The following is a 23004-nucleotide window of genomic DNA, read 5'->3' on the forward strand; positions in this document are numbered from 1 at the left end:
AATCTTTGACCATTTTTATTTGTAAATTTATGCGCTGACCATTTACCCACTACTGTACGAAATCTATTTTCTTTTCCTATTTTAGCATTAAAGTCACCAAGTAAAATTTGAATAGGTGTATCAGAGATACCTGAAATCAACTGGTCCAATTCTTCCCAAAATTTTTCTGTTTCTTCCTTTTCTTTGTTATTTTTGTCATTCGTTGGGGCATGGACATTTATCAATGTGTATGTTTTATTCTCTACTTTAACTGTTAGGAGTGCAATTCTTGGGGAGGTCGAAGAAAAAGCTTCAATTGAATCTAATATGCTGTTATGGACCAAGAATCCTACTCCAAATTGAGGAACATTCTTCATCACTCTTTTCCCTGGAGGACCTTTGTAAAGGCGATATCCTCCTGATTCTAATGGGTCCTGATCTGTATTGTGCAATTCTTGAAGAGCTGTTATTACTATCTTATGCTGGTCCAATACATCTGTTAAATGTTTTAACTTGCCAACTTTCATAATTGAATTGATATTTAATGTTGCAAAAAATGAAAATTGTCCTGGTTTATTGAATTTCAGTCTTTTCTTAACCGGATGTGTCTGCATGTCATCTGTTGGGCTTCCAGGCGCTCTGACTCGCCTTGATCTTCTACGTGACACCCCACCGTATCCGAGTGGTGTCTTTGTTTGGACCTGCTGATTTTGTATGTCCAAACCGGTGGATTTATTCTATTTTGCCATGCTGGTTTCTCATTCAGGTTATATGTGATTATTTCACCTAAATATTTAAATTTTTCTACAATTGTTATTTCTTGGTCTCCCAGCTTAATTTTGTTTGCAAGCGAAAGTTGAGTTAGCATAATTCCTGCTTTTTGAAATGAATTTTTCAAACTACTATTTTGAGCTATTTCCTGTAAAGAGCCCATCTCCCTACCGTAGTCCAGTTTCTTTCTTTGTTTATATATCACTGCATTTGTTTTTACTTTACACAATATCTTCCCTTTATTATTAGTCTGTCATCTCCACAATATCTTCCCTTTATTATTAGTCTGTCATCTCACACAATCTAACTCATTGCTAAGAAATCATCTGAACTGAGCTGTATGGAACACGAATTACGGGGCCCTTATTTAATGCTTTATCTGCATCTTGGTATGGAAGTTATTGATGTTAGCTGCCTACTTAATAGATTCATCATCTTAATGCAGCCCTCCCAGTTTGTTGAGTAGGGTAGTGTTAAAGAAGCTAAATAAATTTATCCAAATATTCAAATCTTAAATTCTCTTTGTGTGATTATCTAGTTTCCATTTAATTATATGGGAGATTATTTCTTTGTTATTGTAGTAGTAAGGCAGATGTTCCAAGAATACAGTAAAACCTTCCTATTTCAAAGTCACTGGGATGCAAAAATCGGACTTTGAATTACGTGATTTCGAATTAACCGCCAACTCCTAATTGAGAAATGCCAACCCTTGCCACATCACAAACTTTGATTCACAGTTTAAACCTTTCAAATTCCATGGCAATAATCTATTTCCAAAATGTATCCAACAAAGTGCATTTACAGTATTCATATAATGCACCTGGATAACTTACTGACAAACATAATCTCACGCAACGAAAGAAATAGAAAAGCATGATTCAAACATGAGGACAAATCTATGCTGGCTCCCTGTGTATGTGCTGTATTCATTTCATTTCATTTCATTGGACTACTGTACTACATGCATTTTAGATGCCCTGCACTTGCACGGAAAGTATCCGATGTCCTTAAAACATCGTGGCTTATCAAACTTTCCTGTGACAAGTGGAGAAAGTCTCTCGCTTCTGTCTGCACTTAAACATTCTTTGAATTCCCGCCACGGCACCTCTCTCGAAATTTAGAAATGCCAGCCCTTGCCACGTCACAAAGTATTCTAAGACCCATTAATGCATGCAATCACATTGATTTCCAGTTTAAACCTTTCAAGTGTCATGGAGAAAACTATTTCCAAAATGTATCCAACAAAGTGCATTGACATTAGTCCTATTCAAATAATGCATTTGGATAAGATACTGGCAAACATAACCTCACGCAACGAAAAAAAAGTCCACATGATTCAAAGATGAAGACAAATATTGCTGGCTCCCCAGTGCAAATGCCTTTTTTTATTACTTTACTGTTTGCATTTTTTTTTAGATGCCTTGTACTTGCACAGGAAGTGCCCGACGCCCTTAAAACGTGGCTTATCGAACTTTCCTATGAGAATGGGAGGAAGTCTCTCGCCTCCGTGTGCATTACAAGTTTCAACACAGTACAATGACCCCCAGTCTTGTACAATTTCCCGGCTGGCGATTCTCTAGTTTAAAACTTTAAGTCCGTTTGGGCTCGACATTAAAAAAAAAAAAAACGATGCAGTTTCATCGACACTGACAATATTGTTTAGAGCATACGAATTGATTATACGAGCCACTCTTTTTCGCCAATTGTCAGCATTGCCAGTGTTCGCGGATTCTGCTGCTCCGCACACTGTCTGCTACGTGATATTATGGCGTTCCTTAAAACGCTGAATACAAAAGACTTACGATTTCACTTGAACTTAGCAAATATGAAGTACACTGTCGACACACCGGAATGAATGTGCGGTTAGCTACCCCTGCATGTTTCAGAAGACGCGTTCTATCACAACGCGGATAAATTTTGAATTTAAATTACTCTGTAAAATACTACTTTTTTTAAAAACTTAAAGGCAGTTTTGAATTAAAAGTCTGAATTTCGGTAATGGGACTGACATTGTTCTTCGAATTACGAATTATCCGTATTTCGAATTAAACAATTTAAATAACGTGCAAAACCGTACCTCATGTTTCCGGGAATGAGTGCTTCTTCGAATTAGGCGTGATTTTGAATTAACCGATTTCGAATTATCGAGTTTCTACTGTATTTTCATGATTATTCAATAGAGAACTAATTAGCATAAATTAGATTACTGCAAGATGTTTAAAAAAAGTTTAAGATATTTTACTGACCACATATGTTTCTACATTCTGGTAAGTTTAAGGAGAGTTTTCAAATAATACACATTATATTATTGGACTAAAGAGGCAGATATTAAAAGTTTATGGTCTCAAAAACTCTTGCAATGAAAAATCACAATCGTCAACTAATTCTTTTCAGTAATTTCACAAAGAAATTCACCTTAATAGTTGAGAGATCAATGGGGTACTCCACCACAAAGGCATAAGAAGGGTACTGATTGAGATCAACAGGGGCTATAAATGACTCAGCAATGGCCAGACTCATAACTTCATCAAGTCCAGCAAGAATTCTCAGACATGCAGCATCTCTATCACCCTGGGGCCATTCCTCAGCCCGTGGTTGATAAAGAATGGCCTGAATTTCTTCAGGGAGAACTGGCACAGCTCCTCCAACTTCACGGGGCAAACCTGTATCAGAAAACGCACAAAGTGAAATACGAATGTGTAGAAAATATCACATTAACCCTTCACAGGTGGCAATGTATTATGGCTGAGGGAGAAGGGTGAATTTCAGAAAAAGGTAATTTGATGTGAATATGGCTTAGACTTTCCTAAATTATGCATTCACATATAAAAACAACATGTATTTCAGGTTTTTCTGAATTTCAGCACCGATCTTCTCCATTAATGAAATTTTATTATTTTGTGAAAATTTATTACTGCAAAAACAGCATAAGTGTCACTTAACCATTTTACCAGTATAATGTAGTTTGTGAAATTGATATTGTAAGTTTATTGCTGTAATCACAGTTCACTAAATGAATAAAGAAGAAGAAGAATAGGGAAAAGAGAGAAAATATACGAACACAATGGACAAATGTCTAGCACACAAGCAAACTAACTGCAATGGAGACCAACTGGTGGAACTGTATAGGGCTTTCAGCTTGGTCATGAACGCCATAGTTTTCAGAAACCTACTGAGGACACCGAAGACCTTCACCTCTTCCAGTACTAACCTGGGTGAGATCCAAATAGACAATGTGTCTACCTCGATAAAGTCTCAAAAGGAAATACTGTAATAAAAATAAAGGTACAGGGAGGTACCAACTTGAATTTGGATCACTACCTCTCATATATCAAACCGAGACTCCTGCCAAGAAACTCCAGAAGGCACAAAGCCACCATGACAGTAAAATTCAACACAGAATAATTTATAAACAACCACGAAGTAAATCAGAGGTTGAATAGGTCTGAATAACTAGGACCAACTGTAGAAGGTCCTAGTCAATACGGCCATATAACTCGCCCCCGCTCGCAAGAAGACTGTGACTACACAACAGCTTAAAGGCAAACAGCATGGCTGAGATGGAACTCCCAGAAGATCAGGGAAAACTGGAAGAAATTCTGGGAACAGTGGAAGCTCATGACCAAGATAATCTGAGGAATCAAACAAACCTTCACACACAACCATCTGACCCAGAACAAAGAGAGGTTCATTAAAAATTAACTCCTGGGACTTTTGCAGAACTTTCAAAATATACTCCACTGAGGCTTTACTTCAGAGACTAACTTGTTTCCAACAACATGGGCCAACTGCCATCTCCTAGCTGAGTACCTAAAGAACCTGCACAATTGTGATCCACCAAGTGAAGACTGACTACCAGAAAACAACACCTAACCTGGATTCACTACCTCCTTCAGTGGAAGAAGTTAATCAAATCATCCAGCTACTCAGGAACAACAAGGCAGCTGGAGAGGACACCATTGGGACTGAAATCTGAAGTGTGCCAGTAGCAAGCTCATTTGGGAAGCAGAGAAGTTAACATCTGACTGGGCCTCAGCTTTAATCCACCTCCTCACACAAAAGGAGATCTTAAAAGATGTGAATAATTACCAAGGGATCTCTCTTCTCTCAAAAGTCCTGTCTACAGAATTATTATCAAGGGTAGAGAATAAACTGGTCAGTTAACTGAAGGAATACCAGGGAAGCTGCAGGAAGGGTTGATTCTGTGCTGAGTAAATCCTCAACCACAAAACAGTACTAGCCAACTTCAAGATTAGAAGCCATAAGGTGGTAATCACCTTTGTAGACTTTACGAAGGCCTACGACTCCGTGGACAGACAAACCTTTAGAAAATTCTTGAGGAACTGCGACTAAACAGCAAAACTCAAAGATTCGTTCTATGAACTCTGACTGACTCATATTCTAAGGTTAAATTCAAACGTAAGATCTCAGAAACCTTCGAGACAAAAACAGGTGTCCGACAAGATGACAGACTTTCCCCACTCCTCTCCAATAACTTTGTTGAAAAAGTTGTGACAGAATGGTGCAACAAACTGGAACTTGGGTGTCCAGATTGGGATCTCCCTGGATCACAGGAGGGAAGAGCTGACAGTAAATTGTCTGGCCTCTGCAAACAATATGACACTGATAGCTGAATATCGGAAAAAAAATGGAAATGGTGTATGGCTTTTAGTGCCGGGAGTGTCCGAGGACATGTTCGGCTCGCCAGATGCAGGCCTTTTGATTTGACTCCTGTAGGTGACCTGCGCGTCATGATGAGGATGAAATGATGATGGAGACGACACATACACCCAGCCCCCGTGCCAGCGAAATTAGCCAATTAAGGTTAAAATTCCTGACCATGCCGAGAATCGAACCCGGGACCCCTGTGCCTAAAGGCCAGCACGCTAACCATTTAGCCATGGAGCCAAATATCGGGAAATAGCAGCAATACAAGTTTTTTTTTTCCCCCCAGAAGACATATGGCCAAAGTGGGACTCGTAGTGCTACTGGAGAAAACTACGAACCTTACCAACAGCAAACAACTGAGAGAGGTAAAATCAAGATTTAAATACCCCTACAACTGGAATGAACCCTACTTATCAGAGAAAGCAGCAGTCTCTACAAGAATTACCTAGCACAGATATTCTCAAACTTTTTAAAAATTGTACCCCTAAGTTGTGACTAGTTTTCTATTGTACCGACACCATATTTTTTTTCAAAATGAAGGTTGAAAATTAATGACATACCAAATAATAGTAATAATACAAACGTGATAAAGTATTTAAATCACTCAAATATTGTAGCTTAAAATAATTTAAGTATCATTAAGATCAGTTTAGAAAAAGTGTTATCATTAGTTTCAATCAAACCTATTAAAAAATGTTTAAAAATAATGAAAAAATGTAGTAGCATACATGCTCTTATCTCAAAATTTAGATACAATTACCGTACAAAGTTCAAAATTGTTATTAAGCAATGAATCGTCTTTCAATGGGAAGGATGTGCCAACATATCTTGACACAGTTTCCTAAAATCCTTTTGACCAGGCAAGACTTTCAAGTGGAGGTCTGGCTCTATATTTAGCCTATTGCAGTACTTATTTTTCAGGTACACCATGGACGAAAAGGCACTCCCACAAAGGTACATGGTTGAGAAAGGCATCATGAACTTTATAGCATAGCAGGCGATGTTAGGAAATTCGACTTGTCTCTGCAACTAGAAGTTTGTCAAAGATATTATTTTCTTGAAACTGCATTTGATTGCTTCAGCACAGAATACTTAAATGATTTCTTCCTTTTCTTTTTTTGAAAAGTAATCTGGTAGCCTGAAGTCTCTCACCGCGGAAAAAGAGTTGCAAATCCAGAACTCTATATTCTCAGAAAAGTATTTAGCAAAATCTTCAATCAGATCTAAACAATGTTCTTTTATGCCGCTCACAATGGAATCATGAAGCTCAATTTAATTTTCATCTACAAAATTTTCTAAGAATGGAAAGAATGAAAGTTTTCTATTCACAACTTCTTTAAAGGCAAACTGCAGTTATTTTTCACAGCTTTTATTTTGTCCTGAACCATGAAGACTCTTGTCTGTTTACTGTGCAGTCCTATAAGAACTGGAAAAAATCCAAAGAAAAGCAGCTTGATTTCTTCTGGGTGATTTCCGACAAGAGTAGCGTTACAAAAATGTTGCAAAGTTTGGGTTGGGAAGAATTGAGGGAAAGAAGAAGAGCTGCTCGACTAAGTGGTATGTAGATGTTGATGATATAGATGTTGATTCCCATAGGGAACCTAAAATATTTGTCCTGAATGAGTAAATTTATAATACCAATATAATGGTCCGTTATTGGACATTATAAATTTTCCAGCTAACTCATTCTTGGTTGCCTGCGTTTCGCCCTCGTGTGCTAAGTTAGGCTCGTCAGTCGGGACTTAGCACACCACCCAAGATGCAAGGCTAGTGCATACCGTGGAGGCTACTGCATAGGCAGGCAACCAAGAATGAGTTAGCTGGAAAATTTATAATGTCCAATAACGGACCATTATATTGGTATTATAAATTTACTCATTCAGAACAAATATTTTAGGTTCTCTATGAGAATCAACATCTACATCATTTGATGGCCAGGCAGGCATCTATTTTTGGAAATGAGACATAGCTCTCATAGTGCAATGGCACTGCTGGTGGCTTCAAATAGCCTATGCAGTGGCCTCCACGGTATGCACTAGCCTTGCGTCTTGGGTGGTGTGCTAAGTCCCAACTGACGAGCCTAACTTAGCACACGAGGGCGAAACGCAGGCATCCAAGAATGAGTTAGCTGGAAAATTTATAATGTCCAATAACAGACCATTATATTGGTATTATAAGTGGTATGTTCCGAGCTGTCAGCGGAGAGATGGCGTGGAATGACATTAGTAGACGAATAAGTTTGAGTGGCGTTTATAAAAGTAGGATAGATCACAATATGAAGATAAAGTTGGAATTCAAGAGTACAAACTGGGGCAAATATTCATTTATAGGAAGGGGAGTTAGGGATTGGAATAACTTACCAAGGGAGGCGTTCAATAAATTTCCAATTTCTTTGAAATCATTTAGGAAAAGGCTAGGAAAGCAACAGATAGGAAATCTGCCACCTGGGCGACTGCCCTAAATGCAGATCAGTATTGATCGATTGATTGATTGATTGATTGATATAATCAAATCATTGAGTCACTGGAAGAACTCAGTTAAAAAAGTCTGCATAGCCACTGTTCATCTGTAAGCCTATCACTTAACTCACACTTACTACCAAGAAGAAAAACTTTGAACTTCTTGTCTTAATGCAAACAAATGTGCAAGACAGTTCCCTTTGAAGCCACCTTACCCTAGTATAGAAGAGAAGATGTTTATGTTCACTACCCTTCTTCATTAAAGATTGCAAATAATCTTGAATTGGCTGCTTTTGATTTTATGAAATTAACTTTCACTGCTTCTGTCAACACTATTTCATTCCATTTGGACACTTCTTCGCAACTAGAGCCTCTCTGTGAAGACTACAGTGAACGAATTTTGCCTCTGGAGCAACCTTCTCGATATGGGAAATCACACAAGTATGCTTTTCCAGTCATTGCTCTTGCACCATCAATACACACACCAATACACTTTTCTTAGTCCACACCATATTGCCTTAGAAAACCATCAAGAGGGTAAAATAAGTTTTGTGCTGCTGTTCATCCTGGAAGCTCTTTGCAGCAAAGCATATCTTCTGCCATTGCTACGGTAGAATCAATAAAACTTAGAAATGCTATCAACTGCACCATTCAGTAAAACTTCTTTTATACGTTTCACACTTATACGTTGATTTTTTTTTTTTTTCAGTGATCCCGACAAAATCCTATATATATTACGGCGAGTTATTTCATTTATACGTCTTTCACTTATATGATTTTTACGTGCATTGGTACTGACTGTGGCTCTAATTAACCAACGCAGTGGCCTCCACTATATGCACTAGCCATGCGTCTTGATAGGTGTGTTAGTTACCAACCGATGAGCCCAAAATGACACAATGGTGTGAAATGCTGGCAACCAAGACTGAGTTAGCTGGAAAATCTATAATGTCCAATAATGGACCATTTATACTGGAATTATGCATTTATTCATTTAGAACAAAAATTTCAGATTCCCTTCGGAAATCAATATCTACATCACAAGAATGAATGTTGCAACATTAACAGTCACAAACGTATTATGGCTGGTTTCTTGAAATCAGAAATAATCATCAACTTCCATTGTTGAGAATGATTCGCAGTCATATTTTAAGGTAAAGATGCAGAATCTCACATGCAGCCAAGCCGATGATAATCCTGTAGTAGTGTAGTAGAAATACAGTACCATAGTAGTGCTGCATCAGATATTAATACGTTCCTCAGATAATCAATGAAAGTTCATATTGTATACCTCAAAAACTCATCGCAGCATTTGGTTCCTTTGTCATTTTGTCAATAGGAATCGTTCTCATACCCCCTGAAAAACGTGTATGTACCCTCCAGGGGTATGCATACCACAGTCTGAGTATCGTTGACGTAGCGGGAAATGGCCTATCGACCGACTCAGAACACCTACAGCAAGCGATGCCTGTAACGTAATCTGAAGCTGAAAAATCACCCTACAGTCATCAGAGAGAGAGAAAGAAAGAAAGAAAGAAAGATGAGGTATACCGAGATGTCACAATTCAGAGCTCTTTTCCCAGAATGAGAGGCTCTCTGACTGTGGCAGGAAAAGGAGGGTAGCTTCTTATGGTCATGTGGCAAGGTGGCCTCCCAACAGACTAACCAACTCTCTGTTTTTTCTGGTGAAACAAGTAAATCTGTAATTTTCAGAAAAAGAAAAACAAAGAAGAAGAAAGAAAGAAAGAAAGAAAGAAAGTAAGAAAGAAAGACACCCTCTGAAGTAAAGAGGTATCCCTGGTCAGAGGAAAGAAAGGGAGAAGATGCAGCAATACTAGGCAAAGATCAAAGCCCAACAATTGAACAAGCATGGTCCCAAGTAGGCCAATTCAAATAATAATAATAATAATAATAATAATAATAATAATAATAATAATAATAATAATAATAATAATAATAATAATAATAATAATAATAATAATAATAATAATAATAATAATAATAATAATAATAATAATAATAATAATAATAATAATAATAATAATAATAATAATAATAATAATAATAATAATAATAATAATAATAATAATAATAATAATAATAATAATAATAATAATAATAATAATAATAATAATAATAATAATAATAATAATAATAATAATAATAATAATAATAATAATAATAATAATAATAATAATAATAATAATAATAATAATAATAATAATAATAATAATAATAATAATAATAATAATAATAATAATAATAATAATAATAATAATAATAATAATAATAATAATAATAATAATAATAATAATAATAATAATAATAATAATAATAATAATAATAATAATAATAATAATAATAATAATAATAATAATAATAATAATAATAATAATAATAATAATAATAATAATAATAATAATAATAATAATAATAATAATAATAATAATAATAATAATAATAATAATAATAATAATAATAATAATAATAATAATAATAATAATAATAATAATAATAATAATAATAATAATAATAATAATAATAATAATAATAATAATAATAATAATAATAATAATAATAATAATAATAATAATAATAATAATAATAATAATAATAATAATAATAATAATAATAATAATAATAATAATAATAATAATAATAATAATAATAATAATAATAATAATAATAATAATAATAATAATAATAACAAAATTATGTCTATCATCAACATGATCATCTTTGTATCCTTCCAGCAAGCCTAGTAAGATGTTTATGAAGGATCTGCGTCCATTTTGTTCTATCTTGATATACATCTTTGTCTTATTATGGTTTCCAAATTTTCTACTCTAGTTTTCAGATCTTTTCAGATAATAATAATAACAATATTATTATTATTATTATTATTATTATTATTATTATTATTCAGAAAAAGGAACTAGACTTACCAAGCAAATAGTTGAATTTTATGAAAACCGAAGTAAAGCCAAAATGGACACAATAAAATGGATTGGCGAAATTAAAACAGATCTCAAACTGGCAGGAATTACACCTGAAGACATCCAAAGCCCGGTTATCTTCAGAACCAAAGTTCATAAGTGGCAAGTTGACCAAGAGGAAAAACCAAAGAAGACCGGAACAACATGGTCTCAAGAGAGAAAAGAAGCACAGAGCAAACGAATGAAGGAAGTGTGGGCACAAAGGCAAACGCCTGTCTCTAAGTACTTTGCGTAGTCCTAATGGGCTCATTCGCAAAATATAAATATATAATAATAATAATAATAATAATAATAATAATAATAATAATAATAATAATAATAATAATAATCCATATTATGTCTATCATCAACATGATCATCTTTGTATCCTTCCAGCAAGCCTAGTAAGATGTTTATGAAGGATCTGCGTCCATTTTGTTCTATCTTGATATACATCTTTGTCTTATTATGGTTTCCAAATTTTCTACTCTAGTTTTCAGATCTTTTTCAATCTTCTGTACGGACTGTAATATAAAACATTCCCAAATCACACACTTCCAGATTTTTAGTATTTAATATCTCTACATGTATAACTGTAGTGTGACCAACTCACGATTTTCATTCACAGGTTCCAAATCCCAGGGACTCATAAGTTCATACTCTCCGTTATCCCATCGCACACGATAACACATGAATGGTGAATGAGGAAATTCTGGTTCAAAGGGAGCTTGGGACTCGATTCGTCCCATCCACCAGCAGTCATCGATCATACAACGAAAACGATCACCTGAGAAATAAACAAAAACAAATACTTTATTAAAAAAATGTGCTAGGTATTCACAAATTTGCTTTCATTTATAATAATCTAAAAATAATTAACAAATTTCAATGTATAGTGGTCCTCTTCTTTTCAACTCTGATTAGTGTTTTATTTGCATCTAGTACTGGATTTGGTAAATTGCAAGCATATATCTTCTCGAGAGAACAATTTCCAACATTCTGTTCCGGTAGATGAATAATAATAATAATAATAATAATAATAATAATAATAGAATAGGAAATCAAGAAATCCTTTGTATAATTGACTAGAAAATTAACTTGATATTGTTTATTTATGCACGTTCTAATTATTCTTTCTATCTTAAGTATTTTGTCTATTTCACCTGTATTAGTAGTTTTAAAAAGGTTTCACCAGAATAAGTTATTTCTGGCTGTGTGACTGTTTTATAAAATCTTAACTTTGCTGCTATCAATAAGCTTTTTTTTGTTGTATGTAGTTTTGGTAAAATAATTTGCTTTGTTTATTTATTCTACTATGCCAAGGTGGTTCCTCATTAAGATAATAAGTTATAATTTCTCCTAAATACCTAACCCTTTTGCTCCCAGACATTTTGGCAGGGTATGCGCAAGAAATCCCAGGCCCTTTTCTTGCTTTATTGTAGTATTTTACTAAAATATGCATATTTCACTTATTTATTGTCCAAATTGAATATACTCCAAAAGATACTAAATGCAAAAAGTAAACAGTCATGAAAAAAAGATATATAATTTTCCACAATCTGCTAACCATATCAAATTTTTTAAATTTTTTTCACATAAAAAAAAAAAAAAAGCTGGCCTCCAACTATCCATATCACTTAAAAGAACATTTAAAAATGAACAAAACCACTAAATTTCAAAACTACAGAATTGCAGAACTACAAACAACACCGTTCACTTCCCTCCAACAATGTAGTCAGCTATGCACAGGGTCAATGCCTTCTAGATTTTAATCGCTTCTTTCGGCACTGTATACTATACTAAAGTTTGTTTAAGCGGTTGACATGAGTAGAACATTTCTTCCTGATTAATTTGGTGTATCTTACGCGTATATTTGAGAGCATATTATATTTTCAAAAAATTATTTATGAAACATCCGTATATACGGACATTAGGATTTCTTGCACATACCACCGATGTCCATATCTACGGATGCTGGGAGTGTAGGGTTAAATTTATCAACAATTTTGATTTTTTGTCCATCAATTGTTATTTTATTTACCACCTGCAAACAACAACAACAACAACAACAACAACAATAATAATAATAATAATAATAATAATAATAATAATAATAATAACAACAACAATAATAATAATACACTGAAGAAAATGGAAATTGCAACACCCAGAAGGAGTGGTGCTACATTACTGCAATTGAACATGCAGGACGAGTGTTCGGTTGTAATTCGATGATTACACTTTCAGGTCCCTCTGACCGCAAGTTTGGACAACAATCAATACAGGATGTGCCCACCACGAGCTGCAATACATTGATGAATTCGTCGAGGCATGGAGTCAATAAGGTCCTGGATTGCTTCCTGAGGAATTGTGGCCCATGCTTGCTGCACTGCACGGGTCAGTTGTTCCAGAGTTGTGAGTGGCTGAGGACGGTTGGCCAGTTGTCGACCCATCATGTCCCACACATCCTCAATAGGACTGAGGTCCAGGGATCTGGCGGGCCATTCTAAGGTTGTGATGTCCTGGAGAGCTTTCCTGGAGATGCGTGCAGTGTGAACCCGGGCATTGTCCTGCTGAAACATCCCATTAGCAATGTTCGCCATCAGAGGGACAACCACTGGATTGAGTACCCTATCAACGTATTGTCGAGCAGTCATAGTGCCCTCAACAAGCACTAATTGTGATTTCACATTAAAGCCAATAGCTCCCCAGACCATAATGCTTGGTGTTGGCGGTATGTGCCTCTCGACAATAAGATCTCGGCGGCCCCTCTCCACAGTACGTCGGCGCACACGATTCCGGCGATCACTGCAGGCAAGACAGAAGCGCGATTCATCACTAAAGACGACCCTATGCCATTCGTCGACCCACGTCGATCTTTCTTGACACCAGGCCAGCCTTACACGTCGCTGTTGTGGGGTCGATGGAACACCTTCTGCAGGGACACGGGCTCGTAAGCCAGCTGCACGCAGGCGATTACCAAGTGTTTGTTGTATAACGTGGGGTGCCACAGCTGCTCGAAATTGCGCTGCTGTTGCATGGAGTTCCATCCAGGCCATCCGAATGATGCGGCGATCCTCTCTCACAGTTGTCTGTCGCGCTGGGCCTCTGCCAGGTGTACGAGTGTGGGTACCTTCATTTGACCACTGCTGCCATACACATTGTAACGTAGATGCCTGTCGGCCAACATGTGCAGCGACAGTACTTAGCGATAATCCAGCCTCACACAGCGACAGTTGTTGATAGCGTGCTCTTCTCTGTCGTCAAGGCATATTTGACGGGAACACTTCACTGCACAGACTGCAAGTCAACTGCGCTACACCAGAGTCCGTATACTGGAGTTGATTCCTCCGCGACCAATCACGTGGGGAGACCTGTAGCAACAATCCAATGGGTCTGAAACTTTGATCGTTTACATACCTACATGGCATCGTTCTGTATCTTGAAAATCAACACAAATGACCAATGCCTACAGGGTGTTGCAATTTCCATTTTCTTAAGTGTAATAATAATAATAATAATAATAATAATAATAATAATAATAATAATAATAATAATAATAATAATAATAATAATAATAATAATAAGTAAAACAAAAAATAATTGGTTTAAAGAAGTTCAGAATGATTTAGAAGAGCTGAATATTACAATGAAGCAAATTGAAAATAGAGAAGAAAAAAGGATTCTCAAGAACAAACAAATAAGACTGTCATTAAAAACTGTACAACACAAACAATATGTCATATCTGATGAAGAAAGGGCAGCCAGGTCAGCCAGAATGAAGAGGTTTTGGGAAAGGAAGAAGATGATGCAAGCTAAATCTTCAGTTAATTCTTTGTTAACGTAAATGTATTTGGATTTGATTTAAGTGCTCCAATGTGGGCGTAAACTATGTAAATAATAAATAATAATAATAATAATAATAATAATAATAATAATAATAATAATAATGGCACGCCCCAACAAAAAGAAAACATGGGTATCACCAAACCCCTTGCCAGGTGAATTTCAACAACTACAAGGAAATTCATAACGTCAAAGTTAGAAAAGCGGTTGATGTAACATCAGACCATTACTTATCACTAGGGCTCGGATGTTTAGGAAAAGTCATATTTTTTCTTTGTCTCTATTTTCTTGTCTGATTGGATTTCGGTGCAAATCAGGTGATTATCGTCACAATTAAATGATTTTCATTTGTCATATAAAGGCTTATTTTTGGTATTTTTTGCCGTAAGGTCATATTTTGATCTATTTTAGTAGAAACGTCATATTTCGGCGGTCTGACGACAGCTGTAGGTGTGCAAAATCATCTTCAACTGGTCGAATGCGAACTAGTGTTCAGAAAACTGCTTCTCGGTATCACACTGTTGATACAATTGGAAAACCTTTGTATACAATGAAGGCCATAGGCTTCACCCTAACCAACCCACTGTACTCAGCAACCCGGTCTCCCAGGTAGAGATAGAAATAATCCGGAAAATCTCGTCCCAGCAGTGAGCTAATTACTTCTGGTAATCGGTCACTCGACTTTGTTCAGATATTAGAACCTCAACCTCCTTTCACTTACACAAGCGTCAGTTTACAGTAAATCGTATCCCATCACACATTCCAAGTATGCCTAAGGAAAAGTTTTCTACTAGTGTTTGTTAAGGAATTTCGAGAGGAACATTTCTGTACCGACGGTTTAGTTCTATTTTGCAAGTTGTGTGAAGAGAAAGTCGTGCCTGAAAAACGTTTGAATGTGCAACAACATTGTAACACGGCAAAACAGAGCTGCAATGTCAAACGACAATATGTCAAAAAGAAGCAGAAATTGTTATTCGATAAGGCTGTTACATCTCCAGCGATGGATAGATGTTCGGGTTTTTCAAAGGAAGTTTGTGAGATGATGGTGTCTGCAAACATTCCTCTAAACAAGGTGAACAATCCCCATTTCACTAAAAGAATCTGTTCCTACAGAGTCAACACTCCGGAAAAACTATTTATCGTGTTGCTATGAAGATACTCTAAATCGAATACAACACAGTGTAGCGGACAATAAGATTTGGATATCTATTGATGAGACGATAGACACTGTTCGTGACAGTGTAAAACGGAAACTTCAAAATGTGCTTAATTGATATGATGGTTTTCACAGTGTGTGCAAGATAAATGATGTTCTTAGAGGAGAAGGTACCAGTACACATCAAGATGAGTGCATACTCGACACAGGGTCAGAATGGATTAAATAAAGGTTAAATAAACAAATTTTTAATAAAATACACTACTTGAAGAGCCAGAGGGGATATGCCAAGCAGATGAAGGTAGAACTCAAGAGGTTAGGAATTGCAGATGAAGAATGTTGTGATAGAGACCAATTCAGGAAAAGATTTTCCAACATAAAAGTTCTTGTAGAAAAGAAAGAGCGCACAGGGGGAAGATGGACTGAAGAGAGAAAAGTGCAACATTCTGAAAGAATTAAGGCATTGTGGCGAAAGAAGAAGGAAGGGATGATAAGAAGGAAGTGAAGTGGTATTGGTGCAGTCCTACGTTTGGCTGGTTCGCAAGAAAGAACGAATAATGGCAACTACACCAATAATTACACAATACTGAATATTATGGCTTTTAAACAAACCTTAATTAGGAAGTCATTCCTGAAAATGAAGTATTTGTGAAGAGTAAGACATTGCATGAAAGTGAGAGTAAAATATGGGTTACAAAATACTATTGAAGTTAAGAGATACAGATTGAATCTTGATTTAAGGAAAAGTAAACTGAGAGGAAGCAATATGGCAAAATTTGACCACAAGTAGTGACAGCTTGATAGGATTTAACTTGAGACAATCCGGACCTCTTTACGACTAGCTTTAGAGGGAAATATGTTGGGTAAGAATGGCAAGGGTAGATGAGATGAGTGTATGGTTTTCTTTGCTCTAGTAATTTAACATCACACTAACACACTGAAAGTTTTTAGTGATGGAAGGATAGGAAAGAGCTAGGATTGGGAAGGTAGTAGCCATGACCTTAATTAAGGTAGAGGCCTCCAACCCTCCATATCACTTAAAAGAACATTTAAAAATAAACAAAACCACTTACATTTCAGAACTACAAACAACACTGTTCACTTCCCTCCAACAATGTAGTCAGCTAGTGCACAAGGTCAATGCCTTCTAGAGGTTCATTTCCTATTTTTATCACTCCCCTGGATTTTCTGTTACCTCTCGTCATGATCAAAGTCTTTCTTTTCGCAGTACTAATCTTCATTCCAAAATTTCTTATCTCCCCACTCCATAAATGAACTTGTGTCTGTACTTCCTCTTCATTATCTCTCCAAATGACAATGTCATCAGCAAAGAGCATAGACTTTACTTGCTCATCCATCGTCTTCTCCTTGCCTGGTCTGAAAATTAGAAACCATGGAAAACTAATAACATCAATCAAAACTATTTTACAAACCTCTTCTTTTCTTCTTCATCCATTTCCTTTTCCAGATTCTCTCTGGGTAGGGTAGTGTACCAAAGCCCTCCACCTCACTCGATTTTTCCACCACTCTTCTTCTAGTACTTTATTGCTATTGACTCCTGCATCTGCAATACAGTCCACAACAGAACTCCTCCATCTCATTCTAGGCTGTCCCCTAGGCTTCTTTGCAGTCTCTGTATCCATGAATGTTCTATTTGGTATTGTCTCTCCTGGCATTCTCATCATATGTCCATTCGGGAGACAGTAGGTTCGAACCCCACTGTTGGCAGCCCTGAAAATGGTTTTCCGTGGTTTCCCATTTTCACACCAGGCAAATGCTGGGGCCGTACGTTAATTAAGGCCACGGCCGCTTCCTTCCCACTCCTAGCCCTTTCCTGTCCCATCGTCGCCATAAGACCTACCTGTGTCGGTGCGACGTAAAGCAACTAGCATCATGTGTCCAAACCATTTTAGCTTAGCTATATCAATCTCTTCTTGAAGTTTACACACTCCCACACTTCTCCTTATTTGCTCATTTCGTATTTTATCTTGTCTTATCTTTCCCTGTATGCTCCACAAGAACCTCATATCCGCTGCTTGTATCTTACTTTGGTTCCGCTTAGTCAACGTCCAAGCTACTGAAGCATAGGTCAGTATAGGTTTATAACAGGATGAGTATAAAACCTTGCACTTCATTAGCACATCTTTATTCCATACAATGTCTCTCACACACTGGTAGAAACTTGCAAATTCCCATTTTGCGACATCATGCTACCCAAATATTTAAACATTTTCACTACTTCAAGAGGTTCATTTCCTATTTTTATCACTCCCCTGGATTTTCTGTTACCTCTCGTCATGATCAAAGTCTTGCTTTTCGCAGTACTAATCGTCATTCCAAAATTTCTTATCTCCTCATTCTATAAATCAACTTGTGTCTGTACTTCATCTTCATTATCTCCCCAAACTACAATGTCATCAGCAAAGAGCATAGACTTTACTTGCTCGTCCATCATCATCTCCTTGACACTGCATACAATTCTATCCATGATGATAAGGAGGAATAGGGGAGACAATACACTTCCCTGTCTTAAGCCTGTCCCAACTCTGAACCATTCAGTTTGACTCACTTTGGTTCTAACATAGCTTTTGCAATTTGGATACAATGCTATTACAATGTACATTGTTTCATTCCCAATCTGTGCCTCTGTCAATGTTTTCCATACCAAATTCTTGGAACACTCGTATGTCTTTTCAATATCTAGAAACATTACTACCATGTCCTTTCCATATTCCCAATATCATTCCATCATTTGATGCAGTGTAAATATTGGGTCCAATGTGGACCTGCCTCTTCTGAATCCATTCTGATGTTCTGCCAATTTTCCCTCTACTGTGTCACTTATTTATTTATCCAAGATTCTTTCAAGGACCTTAGCTGTATGAGATATCAGTGTCACTCCTGTGTAATTTTCACACTGGTTCCTTCAGTGTCACTCCTCTGTAATTTTCACACTGGTTCCTGTCTCCTTTCTTGAAAATTGGTATAATGACCCCTTTCGTCCACTCTTTTGGAACAGTTTAAAGTATGCCCATTCTTCTTCAACCCTTCCGATGTCTTCCATAGGTATACTTGTTTTAATGTGTGTCTGGAACTCTTCAATTTCCTTCTCCTGCAATTTCCACATTCTCAGCTTTCTCTGCATAATCGTCTGGCCAGTTAAATCTGCTGTGGTAATCGTCAGTGTCTCCACGCCGAGTGTTGGGTGGTGGTAAATAGCCTGACGCACTATAAGGACCAACGGCTACGGGCGGAGGAGTCCTTATAGAAGGGAAACGGGCCCTCAGTGGAGGAAATGCCACTGAAACCCCATATCAAATGTAGCGTCTGTACTCCAGAGCAGTGGCTACAAAAGGCGTCTGTTCTCCATGTTAGGAGTGGCCTACAAGTTTCGGCTGGCAGTAGCTCTAAAATGCCTTTGGGCATGGTGAACCCATCGTAATAAGAGCCTATATGATGACAAGTGTACTGAAGCCTCGGAAATTTTTTTTACAAACCTATGTATCTGAAAGATGCAAAAGATCAGTAATAACAAATCTTGTGAGTTATCTTACCAACTTTCCAACTCCTAGCAGTGCCAGTCAAGTAGATTTGCCGCAACACCAAGAAATCCAGTACATCAGCCATATCGTGGTACTTAATGGTAAAATTATCTCCAGTGAGACGACCATCGGCATCCATTACAGCCAATTTCAGACAGCACAGTCGTGGAGGTCTGATCTCGTATTTAATACCTATCACCTTCACCAATTCATAAGCCTGCAAATGAACAATTTGCACCAAACATCAGTGTATAACGCTTTGTGCTTTGCTGGTACATAAATACATCAATGAGTAAAATATTCTTCCAAACATTTCATTCAGAGAAAAATTACTGAATTGAGCAACTGAAATGAACATGAATGTTTAAGAAGCTGTAATTTTGATACAAGAAATGACAAAGGTTTGTTCTTCTTCTTTAGGGTTTGTCCCGCAGGTGACAGGGTCCGTTGTGTGGATTCGTTGTCTCCATTTGGGCCGTGTCTAGATCGAGATTTGCAATCCTCAGGTCACTGAGCACTGCATTGACCCATTGCTGTCTAGGTCATCCCTTGGGCCGCTTTCCAGCGACTTCCAATGTATATGCTGACATTGCCAATGTATTGTCCTATGCATGTAAGACATGCCCAAACCAGGAAAGACAATTTTCCTGCATTTCCTTCTGGATCGGTGCAACGCCAAAACATTTCCTAGTAACACTGTTTGAAATGTGATCCAGTCTAGAAATGACACAAAGTGATTTGGATTATTTAAATACTACTTTTATAATTAAAAACTACACACAACTTTAGTATGGTTATGAATATACTTTGGTTAAGGTGAATATTATAGAATAATACATCTAATATTCCACGCTGAGAGAGCGAAAATCACAAAATGTGAATATGTTCACTCTTCATACAACTAGGTTCTTATGTAACTGTTAGGTTCTTTAGTCTGTCGAAAATAATTTAGCATAAAATAAAATTTAGAAAATACCTACAAAGGAAAACATATAACAACAGATTATACCTGAAAAGGATACAATTTAATTAAAAATAGAATATGTTTTGTTCTTGAAAGATCATCATCAGATTCTATCAAATCTCATTTTTAATTTTATTTATGAACTGATGAATATTATTAAGAACGGTAAAATGATTTACGTTAACCCTTCCAGTCCCTAGAAATTATAGTTGGAATAAATTGTTTAATTCCTCTGAGTAGAATAAACCAGTAATATTACATGAAAAATGTAGGATATATTAAAATAATTTGTGTCTTTTATTTTGCTAACAATGTACATTACCATGAGAGTTAAATGTCAATTTCCTTCTGTACAAAACCCCACATTTCATGTCTTAAACTAATTTTGTTCAATGAGATTACGTAAGTGTGCTACAATGGACAAATCTTCTCCGGTGCATGAGCCGTAGTCATGCTATAGCTCTGGAGCAACAAAGCGTTCCATTTTTTTGGTCCCATGAGTAGTTACAGAAATAAATAGTCAACCTTCGACAGAGCCCCCACATGATGTAGTACGGCTGATGCTCCAGAGGGCACCTGGCATCTGCAGATTGGCTGCGAGTGACTAGTCACCCAGTAGCCATTCATCACCTCGCTGTGGCCTGAAACTTGATGAAACCTCCATGCATGCACGCAAGTTCAGAAAACAAACACTCTACCTGAGACAGAGAGGCTGGCTAGATAGTAAGAGAAATTAAATTTTAGGGAATTAGGACAGAAAACGAAGAAAACGAGCACAGAAATCTCTAAGGCAACTTGGGGAACACCTTGTTAGTCTGGCTCTACTCTGAGGCCAATCCAGTATGAGTAATCCTGAGCAGGCACAGCCCTCAGGATCAACATAAGGCCCCATTCCAACACTAAGTCATGATGTCCCTAAAGGGGGTTGAAGCACAGGCAGCATAAATGGCATCAAATTGAAATGCCTGCACATGGTAGCTGATGTCATATGAACGAGTATTAGCATATGACGTTATAACGACAGTTTTTGTCTGTCCCTTCAAAATTCCCATATTAAACTGTGTATTATCCTTCGGTTACAGCGAGAGCCCTATCACTGACACATCCATTATTACGAGCGATTATGCGGGCGCGATTTTTACCGTTACCAATATTTATACACCCAATATTTAATGCTAAATACTGCAATTAAGTAAGAATGGGATACACCTCAATTTCTTTATCCATTTCTTCAACTAATTGCCTTTCCTGGTCATCCACTGAATGACTGTCATTAGTTCTCATGTTCAGCAACTTCTGAAAATTCTCTCTACATCTATTTCTTATTTCTTCTGGGTTTGTTAATATCAATGCCACCTTCATCCTTCACAAATCTGGTGTTTACTTGATCTCTCTTTTTGTTTCTTAAAATACCATACAGTAATTTCTTGCTGCCCTGCACATCATCTCTCAATTTCTGTGTGAATACAGCCCAGCTCTTCCTCTTTCCTTCCTCCTACTTTCTTGGTCAAATTTTTTGCCTCCACATATTTTCTTCTACTTTCTTCAGTCTTAGATGTTTTCCATGCTTTCCCTGCCATTTTTGTTCCCTTCACTTTAATCTTTACCTTATCATTCCACCAGTGTATCTCTTTGCCTTTCACATTTCCTGATGTTCTACCACATACCTTTTCTGCACATTCAACCAGAGCTTCCTTAAATCTTTTCCATTCATCTTCAACATTCCCCCATCTCCGTCCTGGGTACCAAGGGTATTATTTCCCTTTGAAATTCTTCTTATATGCTTTTCCCAACTTCCATCCTTTAATTCTTTTTTCTCTTCTTAATGAGGCTTTTTCAATCTTTCCCACCTTCAATTTTCCTATCACAACTCTATGATCTCCACCAAAGGCTTCTTCAGGCATGGCTGTAACATCTCAAATGTTCTTCCGGTGTTCTTTCTCTATGATTATATAAACAATCATGGTCTTTGTCCGTCTGTCTCCCTTGTAGTAATCTTCTGACTGTTCTTCTTCCTAAACCATGTGTTTCCAACAATCATTTAACTACTCATGCAAAAATCCACCAACAACTCGCCTTCTGGATTTACATTTCCATTTCCAAAGGGCCCTAACAACATCTTCCATTCCAACTTGTGCATTTAGATCTCCCATCAACAGCACTTCCTTATCTTCTATCTGTCTCTCCACTTCTTCTAAAAAGTTCTCTAGATTTTCTTCTATGCAGTCCGTTTGTGGGGCATACAACTGAAATAGATCTTTCATGCCATTTTCCAACTGGAGTGTCATCACCATCATCCTATCTCTGACGCATTTTGTATATTCCACATATTTTTGGATTTCTTTTCTAAGTATGATGGCCACTCCATTTTTTGCCTCAGGTCCTCCGCTGTAATAAGGCTATATCTTTTTCTTTCATGAAGCCAACCCGTTCTTCTGTCTTTTCCATCAGTGTCAGGACATTTGCTGTTGCAATTCTGATGTAGTTTGGTGCTAGTTGCCCACTTCTCACAGTTCCCCAACACCCGAAGAGATGCGCGTTGCTTTTAGCAGGACACACCCCAACCATTTCCGAGGTACCAGATCTGCTTTATCCATATAGGCTATTGTTACGATGGGCTTGCCACACCCAAAGGCATTTTATA

The 23004-nt window shown here is 36.8% G+C and overlaps 1 protein-coding gene across 1 annotated transcript in view; it reads right to left on the reverse strand.

The window, feature by feature from the left end:
* The window catches only part of BRWD3 (bromodomain and WD repeat-containing protein), a 242942-nt gene that overhangs the window by 49020 nt on the left and 170918 nt on the right, over positions 1-23004 (reverse strand). The window contains exons 20-22 of the mRNA XM_067143342.2: positions 19409-19613; positions 11466-11639; positions 3166-3413 (exon numbers count right to left, since the gene is read on the reverse strand). Of these exons, the coding sequence (XP_066999443.2) occupies positions 3166-3413; positions 11466-11639; positions 19409-19613 (627 nt within the window). The remainder of the gene's footprint in view (positions 1-3165; positions 3414-11465; positions 11640-19408; positions 19614-23004) is intronic.

This window comes from Anabrus simplex, chromosome 3 (genome assembly GCF_040414725.1).
Source record: "Anabrus simplex isolate iqAnaSimp1 chromosome 3, ASM4041472v1, whole genome shotgun sequence".
Taxonomy (NCBI): domain Eukaryota; kingdom Metazoa; phylum Arthropoda; class Insecta; order Orthoptera; family Tettigoniidae; genus Anabrus; species Anabrus simplex.